This window comes from Bombina bombina, chromosome 1 (assembly GCF_027579735.1).
Source record: "Bombina bombina isolate aBomBom1 chromosome 1, aBomBom1.pri, whole genome shotgun sequence".
In the NCBI taxonomy this organism is placed as follows: Eukaryota; Metazoa; Chordata; class Amphibia; order Anura; family Bombinatoridae; genus Bombina; species Bombina bombina.
The window spans coordinates 62,742,925-62,764,028 of NC_069499.1; the positions used below are offsets into that span (position 1 = coordinate 62,742,925).

General features: G+C 35.8%; 1 protein-coding gene across 2 annotated transcripts in view; it reads right to left on the bottom strand.

The window, feature by feature from the left end:
* LOC128644831 (tumor necrosis factor alpha-induced protein 2-like) overlaps positions 1 to 21,104 on the bottom strand; it is a 221,798-nt gene that overhangs the window by 47,243 nt on the left and 153,451 nt on the right. For both annotated transcript variants that reach the window (XM_053697419.1, XM_053697418.1), the window contains exons 6-7: positions 20,563 to 20,685; positions 20,380 to 20,480 (exon numbers count right to left, since the gene is read on the bottom strand). In XM_053697419.1, the coding sequence (XP_053553394.1) occupies positions 20,380 to 20,480; positions 20,563 to 20,685 (224 nt within the window). The remainder of the gene's footprint in view (positions 1 to 20,379; positions 20,481 to 20,562; positions 20,686 to 21,104) is intronic.

Consider the following 21,104-nt stretch of genomic DNA (forward strand, 5'->3'; position numbering starts at 1 on the left):
ACTCATATTAACACTGTCTATTATTTAATTTTTTTATAAAAATATTGCACAAAAAAGTTATAAGGGCTCAAAAATATGAGATCTCGGGTATTAGAGAAAAAAAAGGCAGGCAAATGGCTTTAACATTGAGACACATACATATACATAGCTAAAGCTGTATTTATATGTGTGTACATATATATGTGTATATATGTATTTACAGTCATATATACCCATATAAAAACATTAATATACAGTATATGTACACATATATAGACAAGTATATAAGTGTATTATATCCCTTTGCCATTAAGTAGATAAAAATATGATAAAAAATATTTATGCAATATTCATCTTTAATAAAGATTTTAAATATATATTTACGGTAAATATTTCACATTTTCTAATGCGAATGCGTTTGTTTTTTTCAACAATTTTCTTTTCTCCATTTAATTCTACGGGGAATGCAAAAATACGATGCAGGAGTTAGAAATCAATGGGGAATACATGCACAGGCACGCGAAAACTTAAGTTAGGCTTTTTGCACTAATCAGGTTAACGCTTGCGAAAAATATGTTTTTTGGAACTTAAAATATGAACACAACCCGACTAGCTCAAAAACCTTGACTAGCAAAGTTTTCGCGATTACAAAAAAAAAATTTGCCACTTGTAATCTAGCCCTATTTATTCACCTGGCGGTTTGCGCACGCTTTCATGTATCGAGTTTCCCTAGTGACCTGCTGACGTGCGTGTATCAGCTTTTTAGTGCATGTAGTGTATTTATTTAGAACAAATTGTTAATTTGCATTCCTCACAGTTTTTTCTATTTTTTACAATCAAGGTGCTTGGCTTTAGCTCTTTCCCCTCTATGCTGTGTTAGTGCTCATCGTTTCTTCAACGCTTCTGGATGAATGTTTAACGCTGCTTTGCTTGCTTCAGCCTTTTTCGTGAAGGGGGTAAGATTTTAATTATGACAAGAGCTTAGTTTTGGATCTAAGGTTCTATGTCTGCTTTTTTCCTTATTTAATGATTATTATGCTTTAATTATTGATTTATATTTTTCCACATTCGTTTGTTTTTCTCTGATTTCTTAGGCATGTCTTTTTCTTCATCATGAAGCATAATGAATCTGTCCCCAATACTGTGAATGTTAATTCCTCAGAAGCTAGATCCACTGAACACTTTACTACTAATATTAAATGTGGGTTTTTTTGCAAGCTTGTTATATTATACGCCCTGCTCAGCTTTGCAAATCTTGTATGGATCATTTAATGCATTCTAATCAGACCAAGGCTGCTCTTGCTTCTAAGGGTATCTGTCCTAACTATACAAGAGAGTTTTTTAGATTTTATTCCAGGATTGAACGATTTTGTATGCTCTACTATATCTTAAATGTTGTCAGCTATGCATCCTCCAACTAATCGTAAAAAGTTGGTTGCTGATAATCCTTCCTATTGCTTATCTGATTTAAATAGATCTAAGTCTGTAAGGTTGCATGTTTCTAGACCCGCTAATTCTGAATTAGGTATTTTCAGATGATCAGGAGTCGATTTCTGATCACAAAAAAGAGCCATTGTTTTTCCTGTTTAATCATTGTTCTCTTTTAAAAAACATGTTATGTACCTTAGGGGTTCAGGAAACCAAGGTTTCTGAGGATGAGTCTGTTAAGCAAATGTATTTGATTTTTAAACCCACTGCTAAGTCTCCAGAGATTTTTCAAGTTGCAGATGCTAACTCTGAATTCATTTCTAAAGAATAGTCTAAGTCAGATATCCCTTTTAATCCTGCTTTTAAAATGTAAAGTGAAGGTGAACTTTGGTGAATGAAAGCCCGTTTTTTAAAAATACTATTAAAACAGGGGCACTTTCATTCATCAAAGTTTACAAAGCAGCCGTTTTGGTAAAAAAAATTCCTTTTTTTCTTTTCACTACTACAGCAGCTTCCCCCACCTAGAGATCCTCTATTCACACGTCAGCAATGACTAATCCTGGTTCCTCCAATCACAGCTTTCCCCCAGGGAAGTCATTGCCTGAGGCCATGCTGTGATTGGAGGAAGCCGGATTAGTCATTGCTGACGTGTGAATAGAGGATCTCTAGGTGGGGGAAGCTGCTGTAGCAGTGAAAAGAAAATAAAGGTAATTTTTTAAACAAAACGGCTGCTTTGTAAGCTTTGATGAATGAAAGTGCCCCTGTTTTTAATAGTATTTTTAAAAAACGCGCTTTCATTTACCAAAGTTTTCCTTCACTTTAAGAAGATGTTTCCTTTGACTGCTTCTAATATAGATCTTTGGGAAACTGTCCCTAAAATGGATTGGGTTATTTCTACTCTTGCTAAACATACTACTACTATAAATAAAATAGTACTTCTACTAAAGACCATTTGGATAGAAAGTCAGTCTTTTTGTAGAAAGGCTTTTCAGCAAGAGGGTTTTCTTAGACCATCAATTACAATTGCTTCTATTGCTGCAGCCTCTACTCTTTGGTGCAAAGGTTTGTCTGAGCAGTTTTCAGAGGAGTCTGCTGGTGAAGAAGTTTTGAATCAGTTAAAACTCCTAAAGACAGTTAATACCTTTATTTGTGATGCTGTTGTTGACATTAGTAAAATCATTGTCAAGAATATGGCATTAGCAGTTTGGACTATCAGTGCTTTGTGGTTGAAATCTTGGTTAGCTGACATGGTTTCTAAGTCCAGGCCTTTGTCCCTTCCTTTTCAGGGAAATGTTTTGTTTGGATCTATCCTGGATGCTAATTATTTTTACTGTGACTGGAGGTAAGGGAGCTTTTCTTCCTCAGAATCAGAAGTCTAAGGGTCTAATAATTTTCGTTCCTTTTGTCCATCTAGGAACCAAAAGTTGTACTTTTCCTCTCAAAAACAGGGTTCCTCCAGATTTTGTTGGAAGCCAACTTCTAAATGGAACAAGTCAAAGCAGTCCAAGAAACATATCTCTTCTATCAGCATGCAGGTGCGGCCCCCAATCCAGATCTTCTGGTAGGGTGCAGATTACACCTATTTTAGAAGCTTTGTTTTAATCTTTTTTAAGATCCATTGATTTTAAATAGTTTTCCAGGGATACAGAATTAGTTTCAAATTGAAGCCTCCCAAGGCTCATGTTTCAAAGAATCCTGCATTTTTTCAGTAAGTCATCGATCTGGAGTCTATGAGTATAATAGTCCCAGTTCCGAAGTCAGAACAGGGTCAGCGGTTTTATTCCAACCTTATTGTTCCCAAAAAGGAGGGAACTTACAGACCTGTTCTGGATTTAAACAAGTTTTTCATGGTTCCTTATTTCAAGATGGAAACACTTCAGACTAGTCTTCCTCTTGTTTAGCAAGGGCAGTTTATGTCTACAATATAACTGAAGGAAGCTAAACTCTCATAGATAATAAGAGTTCAGGGTGCTTTGTGGTTCCTTACCTGGACAATATCTTGATACAGGCTCTATCTTTACATTTAGCAAACTTTTGTTGTTTCTTCAAAAGCATAGTTGGAGAATCACTTTTCCAAAGAGTTCTCTTACTCCTCAGTCGGGTTTACATTCCTAGGTATGATAATAGATTCAGTCTCCGTAAGACTTTTCTTGATGGATCAGAAAAGGCTGAAACTTGTCACAGCTTATGCAGATCTTCAGTCTTTTCATTTGCCTTCTGTAGCTCTTTGCATGCAATTATTAGGTCTGATGATAGTAGCTTCTGATGCAATATTCAGTTTGCTCATTTTCACATAAGACCTCTTGAACTTTGTATGCTTCGTCAATGATGCATGGATTACACTCAGTTGTCTCAGAAGATTCTTCTGGATTTCAGAACAAGACACTCCCTGTCTTGGTGGATAAATCATCAGCTCATTGTTTCAGATGCAAGTCTTTCAGGTTGGGGTGCGGTCTGGGGGTCCCAGAGGGCACAGGGAGTTTGGTCTTCTCGGGAGGCGAGATTACTGATAGATGTTTTTTAAACTCAATACATTTTTCAGGGCTCTTCAGAATTGGCCGCTCCTTAAAAAATGAGACTTAGCTACGTTTTCAGTCAGACAATGTCAAGGGGGAAATCACATTTCCCTGGCGATTCTTCAAGATGGTTTGGATAAAAGTTTATCTGCCAGTTCTTTAAAGGACCAGATTTAATCTCTTTCATTCTTATTTCACAAGAAGATTGCTAAATTTTCTGATATTCAGAGTTTTGCTTAGGCTTTAGTCAGGAACAAATACAGGTATGGACATAGCACTTATTGCAAGCAAACTGAGTGTCAAAGAAGTGAGATTAGATGTTGATGTATGTATTATGGCTTCAGTGTTAAAACTATTTTGACACAGTTTGCAATATGACAACCAGATTATAAGGCCTATTTAACAACGGTCTTGCGGACCTGATCCGACAGTGTGGATCAGGTCCGCAAGACCTCGCTGAATGTGGAGAGCAATACGCTCTCCGTATTCAGCATTGCATCAGCAGCTCACAAGAGCTGCTTGTGCTACGCCGCCCCCTGCAGACTTGTGGTCAATGGGCTGCCAGCAGAGAGGTGTCAATCAACCTGATCGTACTCGATCGGGTTGAATTGTGGCGATTCCTGTCCTCCTGCTAAGAGCAGGCGGACAGGGTTATGGAGCAGCGGTCTTTAGACCGCTGCTTCATAACTGCTGTTTCTGGCGAGTTATATGGCCATATGGAGCTTGATAAATAGACCTCTATAACTTGATTATGAGGTGTGTAAGTGATGTTTTGTGTCAGTGAGGGAAGAAGGTTCCTGAACTGGATGTGGTAAATACTTAAGGAACTAATGGGGTGTGGCTAAAAACTGAAGTTTTATACAATAAAAGTTCACAATGAATGTAATAAAACCAATCAAACCAACATAATAAAAGCAACTAATAAACAAGGAAATCGTAATTAATTACAATTATAATTATGGATCCATAATGTCTAAATTCAGAGGTAGGTAAACATAAGCAAGGGTAATGCAATGGATTAACCTTTACACGTGTGATAGATGATAATAGTGACAAAGTCCAATAGTAGTGTCCAAATAAAAATCTAATAATAGTGTCCAAATAAAGGTTATAATAGTGTCCAGGTAAAGGATGATATGAATTTGTATCCAAATATGAGATGAAATGAAACAATCAGTCAATCAAAAAACAGTCAATAAAAAACACATTTGTGTGAAACAAATAAGTGAAAAAATGAGTTTATCAAAAAATAAAAAACAGTGGAAAAATGAAAAAAAAATTAAAAATCTGTGTATATAACACTCCAAAGAAGAATGTTGTGTGGTGGCAATGATATAGTAGCAAATAGATGGCAATGGTCCTCCAATAGGATCCTAGTGGTGCTGTGTATCCTCCTATATGATTCTGAGTGTCCTATACAAATTAAAAATAATAGTGTAGATTGTACAGATAAAGTGGGTAATATTGAAATTATGCTAACCAGCTGTGTTGACGCATTTCGGCCTGTATAAGGCCTTTTTCAAGACAATAAATGGAAGTACCATCAATGAGACTAACAGACACAGGATGTTGCTTTGCAAGTGTAGGTATTTTATTTACAGAAACAAACTCATGGTCCATGTATTTCCCGCAGGCTCCAGTATCGGCTATAGCTTCAGTGTTTAAGCTGTATTGGTCCCACTGTAAAGAAAAAGATAAGGTGAAGTAAGGGTTTGTACTATTTTTAGTGGATAGACCAAGTAATCTTTGTGAGTTCCTACCAGACTTCATTTTCTTTAGTAAGGGGCAGTTCTTAACTTCATGTTCTTTAGATGCACAGTACATGCAAAGGTTTAACGATCTTCTCCTGTTTTTTTCCTTTGTGGTTAGAGGCCCTTTGAGTAATCCTATGTCCATAGGAGTAGTAGGGGTATATTACCTAAATAGTGCAGCTGAACTAACTTTCTCCATCTTACATTCACGGAGATGTCTGTCAATGGTAGTACTTAGGGTAAAAAGGTCCTCTAATTTATTGGGGATACCAATTCTAGATAGTTCATCTTTTATATCATCTGATAATCCAAGTCTGAACTGTTTTTTTAAGGAAACCTTATTCCACTGGGAGTCTATAGCATAAATTTTAAATTGTGCTATAAAGTCTTCAACTGGATGTTTTCCCTGTTTAAATGCCCCTAGGGATATCTCAGCTGAGATTTGCTTGAAGGGGTCATCATATATGGAGGAAAGAGCCTTTAAGAAATTATCCAGGGAATTAAGTATTGGATTTTGTGTCTCATAGTATGAATCTGCCCATGCTCGTGGCTCCCCCCTGAGGTAGGAGATAATGGTCAAAACCTTTATTCTATCAGTGGAGTACGTTTTTGGTTTGAGTTCAAAGAGTAATAGGCAGGCATTCCTGAATTCTTTAAATAATGACCTGTTACCACTGAATTTGTCGGGTAAAGAAACCTGAGGCTCAGGCAAAGTTTCAGTAACATTGGCTTTTACTGTGTACATTTCTGTTATGCAACCTCTGAGAGTTTGATTATCCATTTGCAAATCTCTAATGGTTTGGGTTAAGGCATCAACTCGCTGAGTGACAGTCACAACCTGATTTGCCACATCAACAGGATCCATATTCCCTTCCTAAAGGGTGGCTGGATTAATATGTCAAAGAAATGAGATTGGATGTTTATGTATGTATTATGGCTTCAGTGTTAAAACTATTTTGACCCAGCTTGCAATATGACAACCAGATTATAACTTGATTATGAGGTGTGTAAGTGATGTTTTGTGTCAGTGAGGATAACAGTTATATATATATAGCGAAAGTTATCCTACTGACTTAATATAGCCAAGACAAATCAGTCTAACATATGTAATAGAAGAGACTGTCAATGTTCTTGGCAACAAATACACTCTTTGTATAACTTGGACAAGATAGGCATGCACGGAACAGACAAAAATTTAGGACGCTGGTTTCAATATAAGTGACAAAAGAAAGCATTAGCACAAGTACTTAAACTTATATATCAGCTCGAAACATATACAACCTGATAGTCCCAGTGTTACTTGCCACAGTACTGTCGCCAGGATGACCGGTAACAAGTGAGGGCAGAGATCCCAGATCAGATCTGGAGGAGGAGAGACTGGCTGTGCTGCAGTTTTGAATGAACTACAAAGGAGGAGAGAGACTGTTGCAGCGGTAGCTGATGACATCAGTCGGAAGGCTCCGTGAGAGTATGCAGAGCTGTAGGAGGTTTGTGGGGAAACTCCAGCAAAGTTTACAGAGGCACAGGCATCAACAAAAATAACTTTACACAAAGGTAGAAGGCTGGAGATTCAGTATAGCTGAACCTACAGGAAGGAAGGTTGAGTACAACAAATTAATCCAGCAACATATGCTGGTGGGAGGTGGCTTAAATAGCAGTAGATAGTAGAGGTCATTAGCTACTTAAAGGTACAGTATTGGAAGGCATAAAAGGACCTGACACTGAGGTGGTTTACTAAACCCCAGATTGAGTAAATGAACAATGTCCTCCAGCTTCCAAGAGTCCTTAAAATAGACCTTTATTCAGCAAAAATGGGTCCAATACAGCAAACAGCAACACTTGGGCTATAATATGATTAAGGGTATGTTGTAGCACAAAACATTGCTGTTTTCTGTATTGGACCCATGTTTACTAAATAAAGGTCTATTTAAAGAATCTTGGAAGCTGGAGGACATTGTTAATTTGTGTAGTCATGATTAAGCAAGTGATTAAACCAAATTCTTCTCCTTGGAATCTTAACTTTGGCCAAAGAGTTTTGCAGGTTCCTCTGTTTGAACCTATGTATAATGTGGATATTCAGCTTTTGACCTTGAAGGTTTTGTTTCTTTTGGCAATTTGTTATGCTAGACGAATTGTCTGTTCTTTCCTGTGAGCCTCCTTGTCTTGTTTTTTATCAGGAAAAAGCAGTTTTAAGAACTGTTTGATTTTTTTTTTGTCTAACTTGATTTCTGCTGACAACATTAATCATGGTATCATTGTTCTTTCCTTTTGTCCTAATACAAAGAATTCAAGAGAGGTTCCCCCATGACTTGGATGATGTCAGAGCTTTGAAGGTGTATTTGCATGCTATTAAGGATTTTAGACAATCCTCTAGTTTGTTTGTTCATTTTCCGGTTCCAGGTAAAGTCTGAAGGCTGCAGCTGTTTTGTTGGTTCAAGCTTTTGATTCATAAGGCCCATTCTACTAGGTCATTGGCTACTTCCTAGACTATTAAGAATGGGATATCTGTTGATCAAATGCAGCTACTTGGTCTTCCCTACATACTTTTACTAAATTATTCCATTTTGATGTTTTTACTTCTTCTGAAGCAGCCTTTGGTAAAAAAGTCCTTAAGGCAGCTAGTCATGTATTCATATTTTTGCAGCATAAAAACTAATCTCTTAATATATACATTGATTAATCATATTGTCCTGCCCTCACTACTCGTGGACTCCACAGCTTGGGTATCAGTTTCCCAGGAGTAATTGAACATGGACTTTCACCACCATTATGAAAGAAAATATAGTTTATGCTTACCTAATAAATGTATTTATTTCCTGGTGGTAAGAGCCCACAAGACCCCACCCATTTTTTGATTATTCTGGCACCTCTTTTTTCCCTGCTCCTTTTTTGCTCTTACTCTTTCCTACATTTCTTCCTCTTCTTGCTTGGCTATATGTTAGACTAGTTTCCATTATGGTGGGAGGGGTATTAAGGGCTCTTGGAGTTTTGGGAATCTTTGCCTCCTCCTAGAGGTCCCTTTACTACTGAAGTAGGCTGAGGATAGAGGATGTATCTTGAGCACCATGAGACAGAAGTGTATTTCATAACTAAAATGTTTCAACAACAAAAAAAGTACATTCTATCTGAACCATAAAAATGTAATTTTGGAAAGCAGGTTTCTCCTGATGTGTGGGAGCGAGCTTTCTCCTTGACCCAGAAGGCCAACCACTGTACAACGTTGTACGAGACTTACTTCAAACTTTTATCCCACTGGTACTATGTACCCTCTAGACTAGCAAAGATGTTCCCAAGTGCGTCCCCCGAATGTTGGAGAAACTGTGGCCACAGGGGTAATGCTTACCATATCTGGTGGGAGTGCCCTGTGATCCAGCCTTTGTGGCAGAAATGCTCTAAAGTCTTAAAGCGCATCGGTATCCCGCTTTCTATATCCTTTACCTCAGCTCTCCTTCACCTAAATTTCCATACCCTACCTAAACATCACGCATATATTTGTATCTATTTGTTTATGACTATTAAACACTCCATAGCATGTTCATGGAAAAAGGAGTTACCCCCTAGTTGGTCTGTAGTCTGTAACAATATGGCTTATATATATACTATGGAAAAGGATATTTTCTATAAATTGAATAAATCTGATCTGTTTGAGCTTGTCTGGGCAGATTGGAAAGAGCAATACAACACTGACTGGAAACCCAACACAGCTACCCATGACGCTTAGTTAATTGGCTGCGCCCTTACCCACATTTATTACCCATGTAATAGGACTCCATCTGAGCCCTAATCATCCTCCCATTTCCCCATCTTCCCTCCCCCACTATTCCCTCCCCCACCCCATTATCCTGTTACCCCTTACTTATACAAGAATATGTGATTTTAAGAGGGCATAATGCCCTCCTTATGCTTTTAGGTTTACCCTCATGCCTTCTCACCCCATATATTTCAGTCCACATGGGAGGTCTATAGATGAAACCATACTGAGGTCTCTAAGAACCCATTCCTTATTGTTGGCTTGATACTGCGGATCTCTCTATGTTATTCTTTAAAAAGTTGGCTTTTGGGTATTTTGAAATAGTTCGCATACTTATTATATGATAATATTATGGATACTGACTGTTATACCTGTATTCCTTTTTTTTCAAAACTCTAATAAAGAAATATATATTAAAAAAAAAAAATGTAATTTTGACTTAAATGTCCCTTTAAATACTAGCTTTATTTTTGGAGGTTGGATAAGGTTCTAATATTGTGTTAAAGGGACAGTCTAGTCAAAATTAAACTTTCATTATTCAGATAGGACATGTAATTTTAATCAACTTTCCAATTTACTTTTATTATCAAATTTGCTTTTTTCTCTTGGTATTCTTAGTTTAAACTAAACCTAGGTAGGCTCATATGCTAATTTCTAAGCCTTTGAGGGCTGCCTCTTATCACATGCTTTTTAAATCTCTTTTCAACACAAAGAGACAGAAAGTACACGTGAGCCATATAGATAACACTGTGTTCAGGCACAGGAGGTTATTTAAGATTTAGCACAACACAATACTAAATGCAAGACAATAGATAATAAACAGTCACAGTCATGTGATCAGGGGGCTGGAAGAAGGTTCCTAGATACAAGGTAATCACAGAGGTAAAAAGTATATTAATATAACTGTGTTGGTTATGCAAAACTGGGGAATGGGTAATAAAGGGATTATCTATCTTTTAAAACAATAACAATTCTATGGTAGACTGTCCCTTTAAAAGGAGAGAATAGCTACTATTTCAATCCCAATCATATTGCAAGCACACAAACATAACAGACATTCTGGCTGTTATAGAGACATTTTAAAGGGACATTCCAGACAAAATTGGAATGTACACGGGTGGATTTCAGTTTTCAATAGAAACATTTTTTTAAAAACATGTATCAGCAAAAATGCTTCTAATAAAAGCTATAACTGTTTCAAGAGTATACTTAGGTATGCTCCATTTACCAGCATTTTAAACCAAGCACGTGCTCAGATAGTCTAAGGTGTGCTTGTAGCATCTGGTAATGACTCACTTTGAAGCATTGCTCACATGAATCAAGCCACCAATAGCTCTCTGAGCATCTGCAGTATTTAAAATGCTGGTGCAGTGAGAAATTTAATATCTAGATTTACTTCACAGGCATGTGCAGTCAAAAATGCTAGCACCACAACAGTGATAACTTTTACTTTAAAATTTATATATATATATATATATATATATATATATATATATATATATATATATATATATATATATATATATATATATATATTCACAAAATACACTATATTTATTAGGGAGAAGGTATCAAAAATCTGCTTGATAGTTAATTAATTATTATTTGGGTGCAGACCCTGTAGCACACATAAATTTACTTCAAATATTTAGAGAGAAATATTGAAGAGGACACAGTAGTGTTCTCTCCAAAAAAGACAGGGATTTCAGCACTCCATAAAATTATACAATAATTAAGTCATTGACACATTCTAAAGAATTTATTAGATTTATTTAAAGCAGGTGTTCAAAAAGATTTTGCGCAACCAAACAACTTCTGGGACCCCTAAACCAAAACCACACAAAATTAGATATAAATAAAATTTATTATCTGTGCAAACAAAAAGCAAAAAGTAACAAAAAACACATACATTTCAATATACAATATGTACATTAAATGCCTAGATAAAGCTGGCCAGCTCACTGCGAGTAAACACGATGCAGATAGAATCCTAAAAGTAGGCTAAAGAATTATTAAGCAACACCCCTACCAGCGGGTAGCCCTGTATGACTACAGGAATCTGCTACCATGGATAACATTGGGGATCCATGCAAAATAACTCCAAAATACACAAGTGAAAATGGCAACACCTCACTCAGGGGATAACCGAAACAAAGTTAGAAACTTGTTACCGTGAGAATAATCTGAGGATCTATGCCAGTCACTTATATACTAAGCAATTTAAATGAAACAATAGGTTACATGCTTAACATTTTACACTCTATGTTCAAGAGACAACACCCTGACCAGAGGGTAGCACCAATATTGCAAAAAGGTTCCTGTTACCATGGTACTAATTAGGGATATATGTTTCTCTACTAATAGATGTGTAATCACAGCATTTATAAAAACCACAATTATGGTGCAAGCAATGTGGGCTATTAGGAAATTTGATAATAGAAAACTCTTCACATCCTGCTGTAGCCTTGTTCAAGCTGTAATGTGTACGATTTAGTACATTTTCATAAATTTCAGACAGTACATTCCATTATAGACTCGTAAGTCCGTGAATACTTTACAAGTCACTTCTTGCGCTTGACATCCTCCTCCTTTTAGGGTGCTGAAAATCCGGATGCGGTGCCTGCTTGCTGCTGCGGTTAGAAAGCTGTGTGCTGCATCGAGTAACACTCAGGGGCTGGCTCTCAGCTGTGCAAAATGACGTCACACGCCAACGGCTGTTTCACCCCCCATGTGATCGAATGTCATTGGGGCTTCCTCAGGGCGTATAATTAGCAACTCCATATGCGTTCTATTTAAACTCAGCCCATAATTCGGATTGGTGAAAGTATCTTAGGTGAAATTGAAACAATGTTTGTTATTGCTCAGATGTAACGGATAGAGCCATTAGTTCTCACATTAGCCATAATAACAGCAACTTTGTAGTAACTTATTATAACCATTTAGGTAATTTCAAATACAGAAACATAAAAATAAAAATTGTTTGCACATATTTAAAGAATATTTACCTCCAGCAAGGCGAATCCAGCGCAAAATAAACAATGAGGAGCAGAGACCTTTTTGGTGGTTGCTATTAAAAATAGAAATACTAGCAACTCTAAGGGAATGACATCCCATTTTCTACATTATATCTAAGTTTATACCTTAATATTATTGTACAAGTTTTATCCTTTATAAGAAGGGGGCAAAATCTAATTTTTCATTCAACCCATTTGGTGACAAAGTTTTTAATCTAAATATCCATGCTACTTCTTTCCTAAGCAGCAAATTGTCTATATCGCCACCCCTACCATGTAAAGAGCATCTTTCAATGCCTATTACTTTTAAATCATCTGTAGAACAATTATGGCAAAGTTTAAAGTGCAAGGCTATATTACTATTTATAATACCATCTTTTGCACTAGCAATATCATTACGATGTTCTGTCACTCTGTCTTTCAAGATTCTCTTAGTTTTACCTGTATAGTAAAGGGGACACGGACAGTATAGTAGATATATTACATTATCAGATTTACAATTAATAAATTGTCTGATTTCATATATTTTCTCACCTGTACTAAACTGTCTAGTTTTTACCATGAACTTACAAAAGACACAATTGCCGCATTGAAAACAACCTTGTAACTTCTGTCGTTTCTCAAGCCAATTTTGAGCTTTAGGGTTGCGTGAAAAATCGCTCTTAACCAATTTATCTTTTATTGGGAGCCCTACGTGCAACCAGTGATGGAAAATCACCCACCACACTTTTAACATTCTCATATGAGAGTAAAAATTGCCATTTACTTTTTAGAATATTGCGAACTTGGTTCCAGTGTCCATTATATTCGGTAATACATCTTACCCTATTATCTACTTTTTTCTCCTTTCTGTCAAACAACAGAGAATCTCGATTGGTTTTTAAAGCTTGATTCATCGCATATTTTACGTTATGTTTTGAGTAGCCTCTTGCTATAAATCGATTGGCCATTTCTTGTGAATGTATCTTATATTTATTCCTGCTGGAACAATTTCTCAGAAGTCTGAGAAATTGTCCAGTAGGAATTCCTCTAATAAGGGACGGTGGATGATGACTGGAAGCAATTAATAATGTGTTCGTTTTTTTTTCTATAAATTTCTGTAGTAAGCTTATTGCCTTCTTTTTTAATTGTAATATCCAAAAAAGATAGCTCTGATGTACTGTATTCATATGTGAGAAAAATATTAAATTTATTTTTATTCAAATTAGATACAAATTCTTTCAAAAGATCTACAGACCCTCTCCAAAGTATGAATATGTCGTCCACATATCGACGCCACATTAGTACTGAAGAGGCTATCAATTCATTGAAATCTTCAAAAACAGTAAGGAGTTCCCATAATCCCAGGTGTAGGGAGGCATATGATAGGGCGCATGTCGCCCCCATCGCTGTACCTCTTATTTGTTTATAAAATTTATTATCAAATTTAAACACATTATTTTCTAAAATAAACTTTAAAAGTATAATTAGAAATTCAGTATGTTTATCAAGTTGACTACCTCTAGATTCCAAGAAATGTTGTGCTGCTGCAATCCCTAGTGAATGGGGAATTGAAGAGTAGAGTGCCTCTACATCTAATGATACTAGAAGTGTTTCTTCATCAACTTCTATCCCATCTAGTTGTCTTAATAAATCAGTAGTATCTTGTACAAATGTGGGTAAAGACGAAACAAAAGGTTTTAAATAACTATCCACATAGTTACCAATGTGTTCAGTAACACTACCAATCCCCGAAATTATGGGGCGTCCAGGGGGATCCTGCATATTTTTATGTAACTTTGGAATGCAGTAGAACACTGGTATTTTTGGAAATTTTATGTATAGATAGTCAAACTCTTTTTTACTAATAATGCCATCTTTTCTTGCCTTGTTAAGTATATGTAATAATTCACCTTGTATTTTAGTGATGGGATTCTCTTGAATAGGTTGATATTGCTCTTTATTGTTAAGTTGTCTTTTTACTTCTAGTGCATAATTTGACTTGTTCATAATTACTAGATTACTGCCCTTATCCGCGTGCTTTATAATAATACCAGGGGTATTCATAAGCTCCTGTAGCGCAGTTCTTTCCTGTCTAGACAGATTATCATCAATTATTTTATTGATAGTTAATTTTTCAATTTCTTTTTCAACTTCTTTCACAAAAAGGTTTACAGCTGGTACTAATGACAAGGGGGGCATATAAATTGATTTTGGTCTAAATTTAGAAGTTACAGAGACAGTACTATATGTATCATACGAGGGAGTTTCAAATGCTATTGCAATGTCAGAAGAGTACTTCTCTATTTCTCTCTCGCTAATTAAATTCTCAAGGATCATAAGTGTATCTCTATCCTCATCAGAAATCTTAGGCTGTTCAGACTTTTCCAGATTTTTTCTTTTATTTTTTGTCATAACTTGAGAGAGGACTACTTTTCTGGCAAATAAATGTAGATCTTTTACCATTGTGAAATTGTCCAAACTACTTGCAGGGCAAAAAGAAAGCCCTTTTTTTAATAGGCTAATATGTGCTTGATTCAATGGAAATTTGGACAAGTTCACTATTTGGAGTTCATCCTCCACATTTGGGGTATCTAATATCCCCCTCGATAATCCCTTCTCGTTCTCATTCTGGGTTCTAGTGAGCCACGTCACCCCCTGGCTCTCCCCATATATCGGTTCCTTGTCGGGAACCCTAAAGCACAAAATTGGCTTGAGAAACGACAGAAGTTACAAGGTTGTTTTCAATGCAGCAATTGTGTCTTTTGTAAGTTCATGGAAAAAACAAGACAGTTTAGTACAGGTGAGAAAATGTATGAAATCAGACAATTTTTATTAATTGTAAATCTGATAATGTAATATATCTACTATACTGTCCGTGTCCCCTTTACTATACAGGTAAAACTAAGAGAATCTTGAAAGACAGAGTGACAGAACATCGTAATGATATTGCTAGTGCAAAAGATGATATTATAAATAGTAATATAGCCTTGCACTTTAAACTTTGCCATAATTGTTCTACAGATGATTTAAAAGTAATAGGCATTGAAAGATGCTCTTTACATGGTAGGGGTGGCGATATAGACAATTTGCTGCTTAGGAAAGAAGTAGCATGGATATTTAGATTAAAAACTTTGTCACCAAATGGGTTGAATGAAAAATTAGATTTTGCCCCCTTCTTATAAAGGATAAAACTTGTACAATAATATTAAGGTATAAACTTAGATATAATGTAGAAAACGGGATGTCATTCCCTTAGAGTTGCTAGTATTTCTATTTTTAATAGCAACCACCAAAAAGGTCTCTGCTCCTCATTGTTTATTTTGCGCTGGATTCGCCTTGCTGGAGGTAAATATTCTTTAAATATGTGCAAACAATTTTTATTTTTATTTTTCTGTATTTGAAATTACCTAAATGGTTATAATAAGTTACTACAAAGTTGCTGTTATTATGGCTAATGTGAGAACTAATGGCTCTATCCGTTACATCTGAGCAATAACAAACATTGCTTCAATTTCACCTAAGATACTTTCACCAATCCGAATTATGGGCTGAGTTTAAATAGAACGCATATAGAGTTGCTAAGTATACGCCCTGAGGAAGCCCCAATGACATTCGGTCACATGGGGGGTGAAACGGCCGTTGGCGTGTGATGTCATTTTGCACAGCTGAGAGCCAGCCCCTGAGTGTTACTCGATGCAGCACACAGCTTTCTAACCGCAGCAGCAAGCAGGCACCGCATCCGGATTTTCAGCACCCTAAAAGGAGGAGGATGTCAAGCGCAAGAAGTGACTTGTAAAGTATTCACGGACTTACGAGTCTATAATGGAATGTACTGTCTGAAATTTATGAAAATGTACTAAATCGTACACATTACAGCTTGAACAAGGCTACAGCAGGATGTGAAGAGTTTTCTATTATCAAATTTCCTAATAGCCCACATTGCTTGCACTATAATTGTGGTTTTTATAAATGCTGTGATTACACATCTATTAGTAGAGAAACATAGATCCCTAATTAGTACCATGGTAGCAGGAACCTTTTTGCAATATTGGTGCTACCCTCTGGTCAGGGTGTTGTCTCTTGAACATAGAGTGTAAAATGTTAAGCATGTAACCTATTGTTTCATTTAAATTGCTTAGTATATAAGTGACTGGCATAGATCCTCAGATTATTCTCATGGTAACAAGTTTCTAACTTTGTTTCGGTTATCCCCTGAGTGAGGTGTTGCCATTTTCACTTGTGTATTTTGGAGTTATTTTGCATGGATCCCCAATATTATCCATGGTAGCAGATTCCTGTAGTCATACAGGGCTACCCGCTGGTAGGGGTGTTGCTTAATAATTCTTTAGCCTACTTTTAGGATTCTATCTGCATCGTGTTTACTCGCAGTGAGCTGGCCAGCTTTATCTATGCATTTAATGTACATATTGTATATTGAAATGTATGTGTTTTTTGTTTCTTCTTGCTTTTTGTTTGCACAGATAATAAATTTTATTTATATCTAATTTTGTGTGGTTTTGGTTTAGGGGACCCAGAAGTTGTTTGGTTGCGCAAAATCTTTTTGAACACCTGCTCTAAATAAATCTAATAAATTCTTTAGAATGTGTCAATGACTTAATTATTGTATAATTTTATGGAGTGCTGAAATCCCTGTCTTTTTGGAGAGAACACTACTGTGTCCTCTTCAATATTTCTCTCTAAATATTTGAAGTAAATTTATATATATATATACACACACATATACTGTATATCTATACTATAATCGCGTTTGTAACACGTCCGTCACCGGCGTCAGTTACGCGCGCATCTAAAGAGGAATGTTGGCTGTGCGCGTAGCCAAAAGAATGTTGGCTGTACACACAGCCAAAAGAATCCACCTGGATGTAGCGTAAGCTGCATCCAGGTGGATTCTGAAAATGGATTCTTTCAGCACCCTGCCATTTTCGTAATCCACCTGGATGCAGCGTTGCCAAACGAAGCATTAAGAAAAGTACACGCAATCGCTCACAGCAAAAATAACAAAAAAACATGCAACCACCCACACGAAATAACAAAAAAACATGTAACTGTCCGCACAAAATAATAAAGAAACCTAACCGCCAGCACAAAGAATAAAAAAAAAACCTAACCGCCCCCACGAAGTATTAACAAAAAAAGCTCAAACGCCTAAACCGCCAACCCCCACATCGCAAAATAATACATTAATTAACCCCCAATCTGCAAAGTTAACAACGCAAATGACATAATTAAAATATTAAACCACAAATCCCCCACATCGCAATAAACCTAATTCACCTATTAACACCTAAACCGCCAAAACCCCACATCGCAATAAACCTAATTAACCTATTAACTCCTAAACCACCAACCCCTAGAACACAAATAACTAATTTTATTACTAAGCCCCCTAGCCTAACACTCCATAAATTAAGCCCACTTAAATAAAATATCTAAGATTAAATTACAAAAAAATAAAAAAAATCTAAAATTACAGAAAAAAACTAAATTATGAAAAATAAAAAAATTAAACCTAATCTAACACCCCTATGAAAATAAAAAAGTCCCCCCAAAATAAAAATACCCCTAATCTAAACTAAAAATCTAAACTAAACTACCGATAGCCCTTAAAAGGGTCTTTTGTAGGGCATTACCCTAAGTTAAACAACTCTTTTACTTAAAAATATTACCAGTTACCCCCTAACAGTAAACCCCCACCCATCCAACCCCCAAAATAAAAATCCTAAGTCTAAAAAAACCTAAGCTACCCATTGCCTCTAAAGGAGCATTTGTATGGACATACATTCAGGGGCATTCAGCTCTTTTACTGCCCATTAAAAAAAAAAAAAAAAATCCCTAATCTAAAAAAAAAAAAAACTCAGGTAAAAAAACAAACAAAACCTAAGTCTAATCCCAAAATAGGTACTCACAGTTCCTGAAGTCTGGCGGTGAAGGTCTTCTTCAAGGCGGCTCCATCATCTTCTATCTTCATCCGGAATGAAGGCAGAGCGGAGGTGTGGAGCGGGCTTCCCTGATGCGCAGATCCGGAGCGGTGTTCCTCAGTGGCGTTGAGGCTCCTCTTGATACGATCGTCCGCTGCACACTGAAGATTGAATGCAAGGTACCCCATTTATATTGGGGTAGCTCCATTCCTAGTGGCTGAAATTTTGAAATCAGCCAATGGGATGAGAGCTTCTGAAATCATATTGGCTGATTTGAACAGCCAATATGATTTCAGAAGCTCTAATACTATTAGCTGATTTCAAAATTTCAGCCAATAGGAATGCAAGGTACCCCAATTTTTAGTGTACGACGGAGATCGGATGAAGAGGAGCCTCCACGCCACTGAGGACCGCCGCTGAGAACCGCCACTCCGGATCCAAGCATCAGGAAGACCGATCTGCACCTCCTCGCCGCCTTCGGTCCTCCGGACTTCAGAAACTGTGAGTACTTATTTCGGACTTAAATTTAGGGTTTTTTTTTTTTTTGGGGGGGGGGGGGTGTTTTTTTTTTTTAGATTAGGGCTTTTTTTATTTTTTAATGGGCACTAAAGAGCTGATTGCCTTTTTAAGGGCAATGCCCATACAAATGCCCCTTTAGCGTCAATGGGTAGCTTAGGTTTTTTTAGACTTATTTTTATTTTGGGGGTTTTGGTTGGGTGGGGGTTTTACTCTTAGGGGGTAATTGGTATTTTTTTTAGGTAAAAGAGTTGTTTAACTTAGGTCAATGCCCTACAGAAGCCCCTTTAATGGCTATTGATAGTTTAGTATTAGATTAAGGGCTGTTTTTATTTTGGGGGGATTTTTATTTTTATAGGGGTATTAGTTTAGGTTTAAAAAAAATTTTTTAGATAGCTTTGTTTATTTTTTTTTGTAATTTTACATTTTTTTTATTTTTTGTCATAGTACCTTTGGGGTTTGTATCTTTTAAACATAGACTGCCCTCTGATTATGCTTACTGCCTAGTATATATATATATATATATATATATATATATATATACACATACATACATACATACATGTACATACATACATACATACATACATAAATAAATACATACATACATAAATACATACATAAATACATACATACATACATACATATACATATATATATACACATACATATATACATACATATACATATATATATATATATATATATACACAAACATACATACATAAATACATACATAAATACATACATACATACATACATACATACATAAATACATACATACATACATACATACATACATAAATACATACATACATACATACATAAATACATACATAAATACATAAATACATACATACATACATAAATACATACATACATACATACATACATACATAAATACATACATAAATACATACATACATACATACATACATACATGTACATACACATACATATTCACATACAAGTTGTTGTTTTTTATTTTTGACAAATAGATGTTCCTCAGCATTCCTCAGATCTGCTGAGATTATCTAAGAAGTCTCATCAGCACTGCAAGGGCCCCATCAAATGCTGCTATGCAGGGTACTGGATGTCAAGGAGAGACAAGTAAATTACAATACAATGCTCTAAAAGAAAAAACTTCAAAGTTTTTGCATGATTTCTCTTCATGTTGGTGAGTTTTTTTGATAATTGGGCCCCAAGTGAGCAAATGATCCCTAAGGATGGTGCACAGACCTGCACATTCTGTCAATTCCAATATCATTGTAAACAGATTAATATTAAGCTTTTTCAAGCCAAACAAACACATAAAATTGTATGTTTAAAAAATTATTGAGGCAATGAAATGTTTTCTAATCTTATGCTGCATTGTACCAAATGCTGGGTGTGCATGTGGTTATAAATTATCTCTAATATTGTTATGTCTCATAAGACATTATTAAAGATGATAATTTCTTTCCTTGTAATTAACTAATAACATAGTGTAACAATTATTATTACCTTTTTAAGAATGCCTCCAATTCCTTTGCCAGGAGAGGACTAATTTCTTTAGACAGTTCTGGTCTGATTTCTTCGGCTCTTTTAAGTCCTCCATTGTAAATCTGTTAATACAATAATTGTTTAACTTCATGCTACCATTAAAAGCATATTGTTCCTTAATGGTGCTAATGAAATCATTATTACCTGGATGACATCTATTTGTAGCTCTGAATGATAATACTCTCCCAAGGTCACTGGCTCTTTGTCCTCATTACAGAGTTCAAATTCCAGATCTAAACTTTTGTTCATCCAGTTCCGCACAGAATTCTAAAGAGAAAAAAAACAAGACGAGAAATATAAATATATTTATATTTAAAATGAAAAATAAGTTTTGCAAATTGAATAACAATTTTGAACTGTTGTTTAAAACTCATTCATTAGTTAAACAAAACAAATGAACGAATATGAATATTTTATCATTTGTTTATTTGGTATCCTATGCCCATTAAATGGGGAAACAAAATGAACTCATTTTGTATTTGTTCATTTGTCTAATTAATGAATAAATGTCAACTAAAATTAGTTTAAATTCAATGTTTTATTTTTTGCAAACGAATAACAAAAACAAATGTTTGCACATGTCTAGCACAGATATGCCACCTTTTGTGACTGCTGGACACCATGCAACAGTACTTGAGTATCTTCTGAACTAATTAAAAAAAATGGTCACTAGGGGACTACACAAG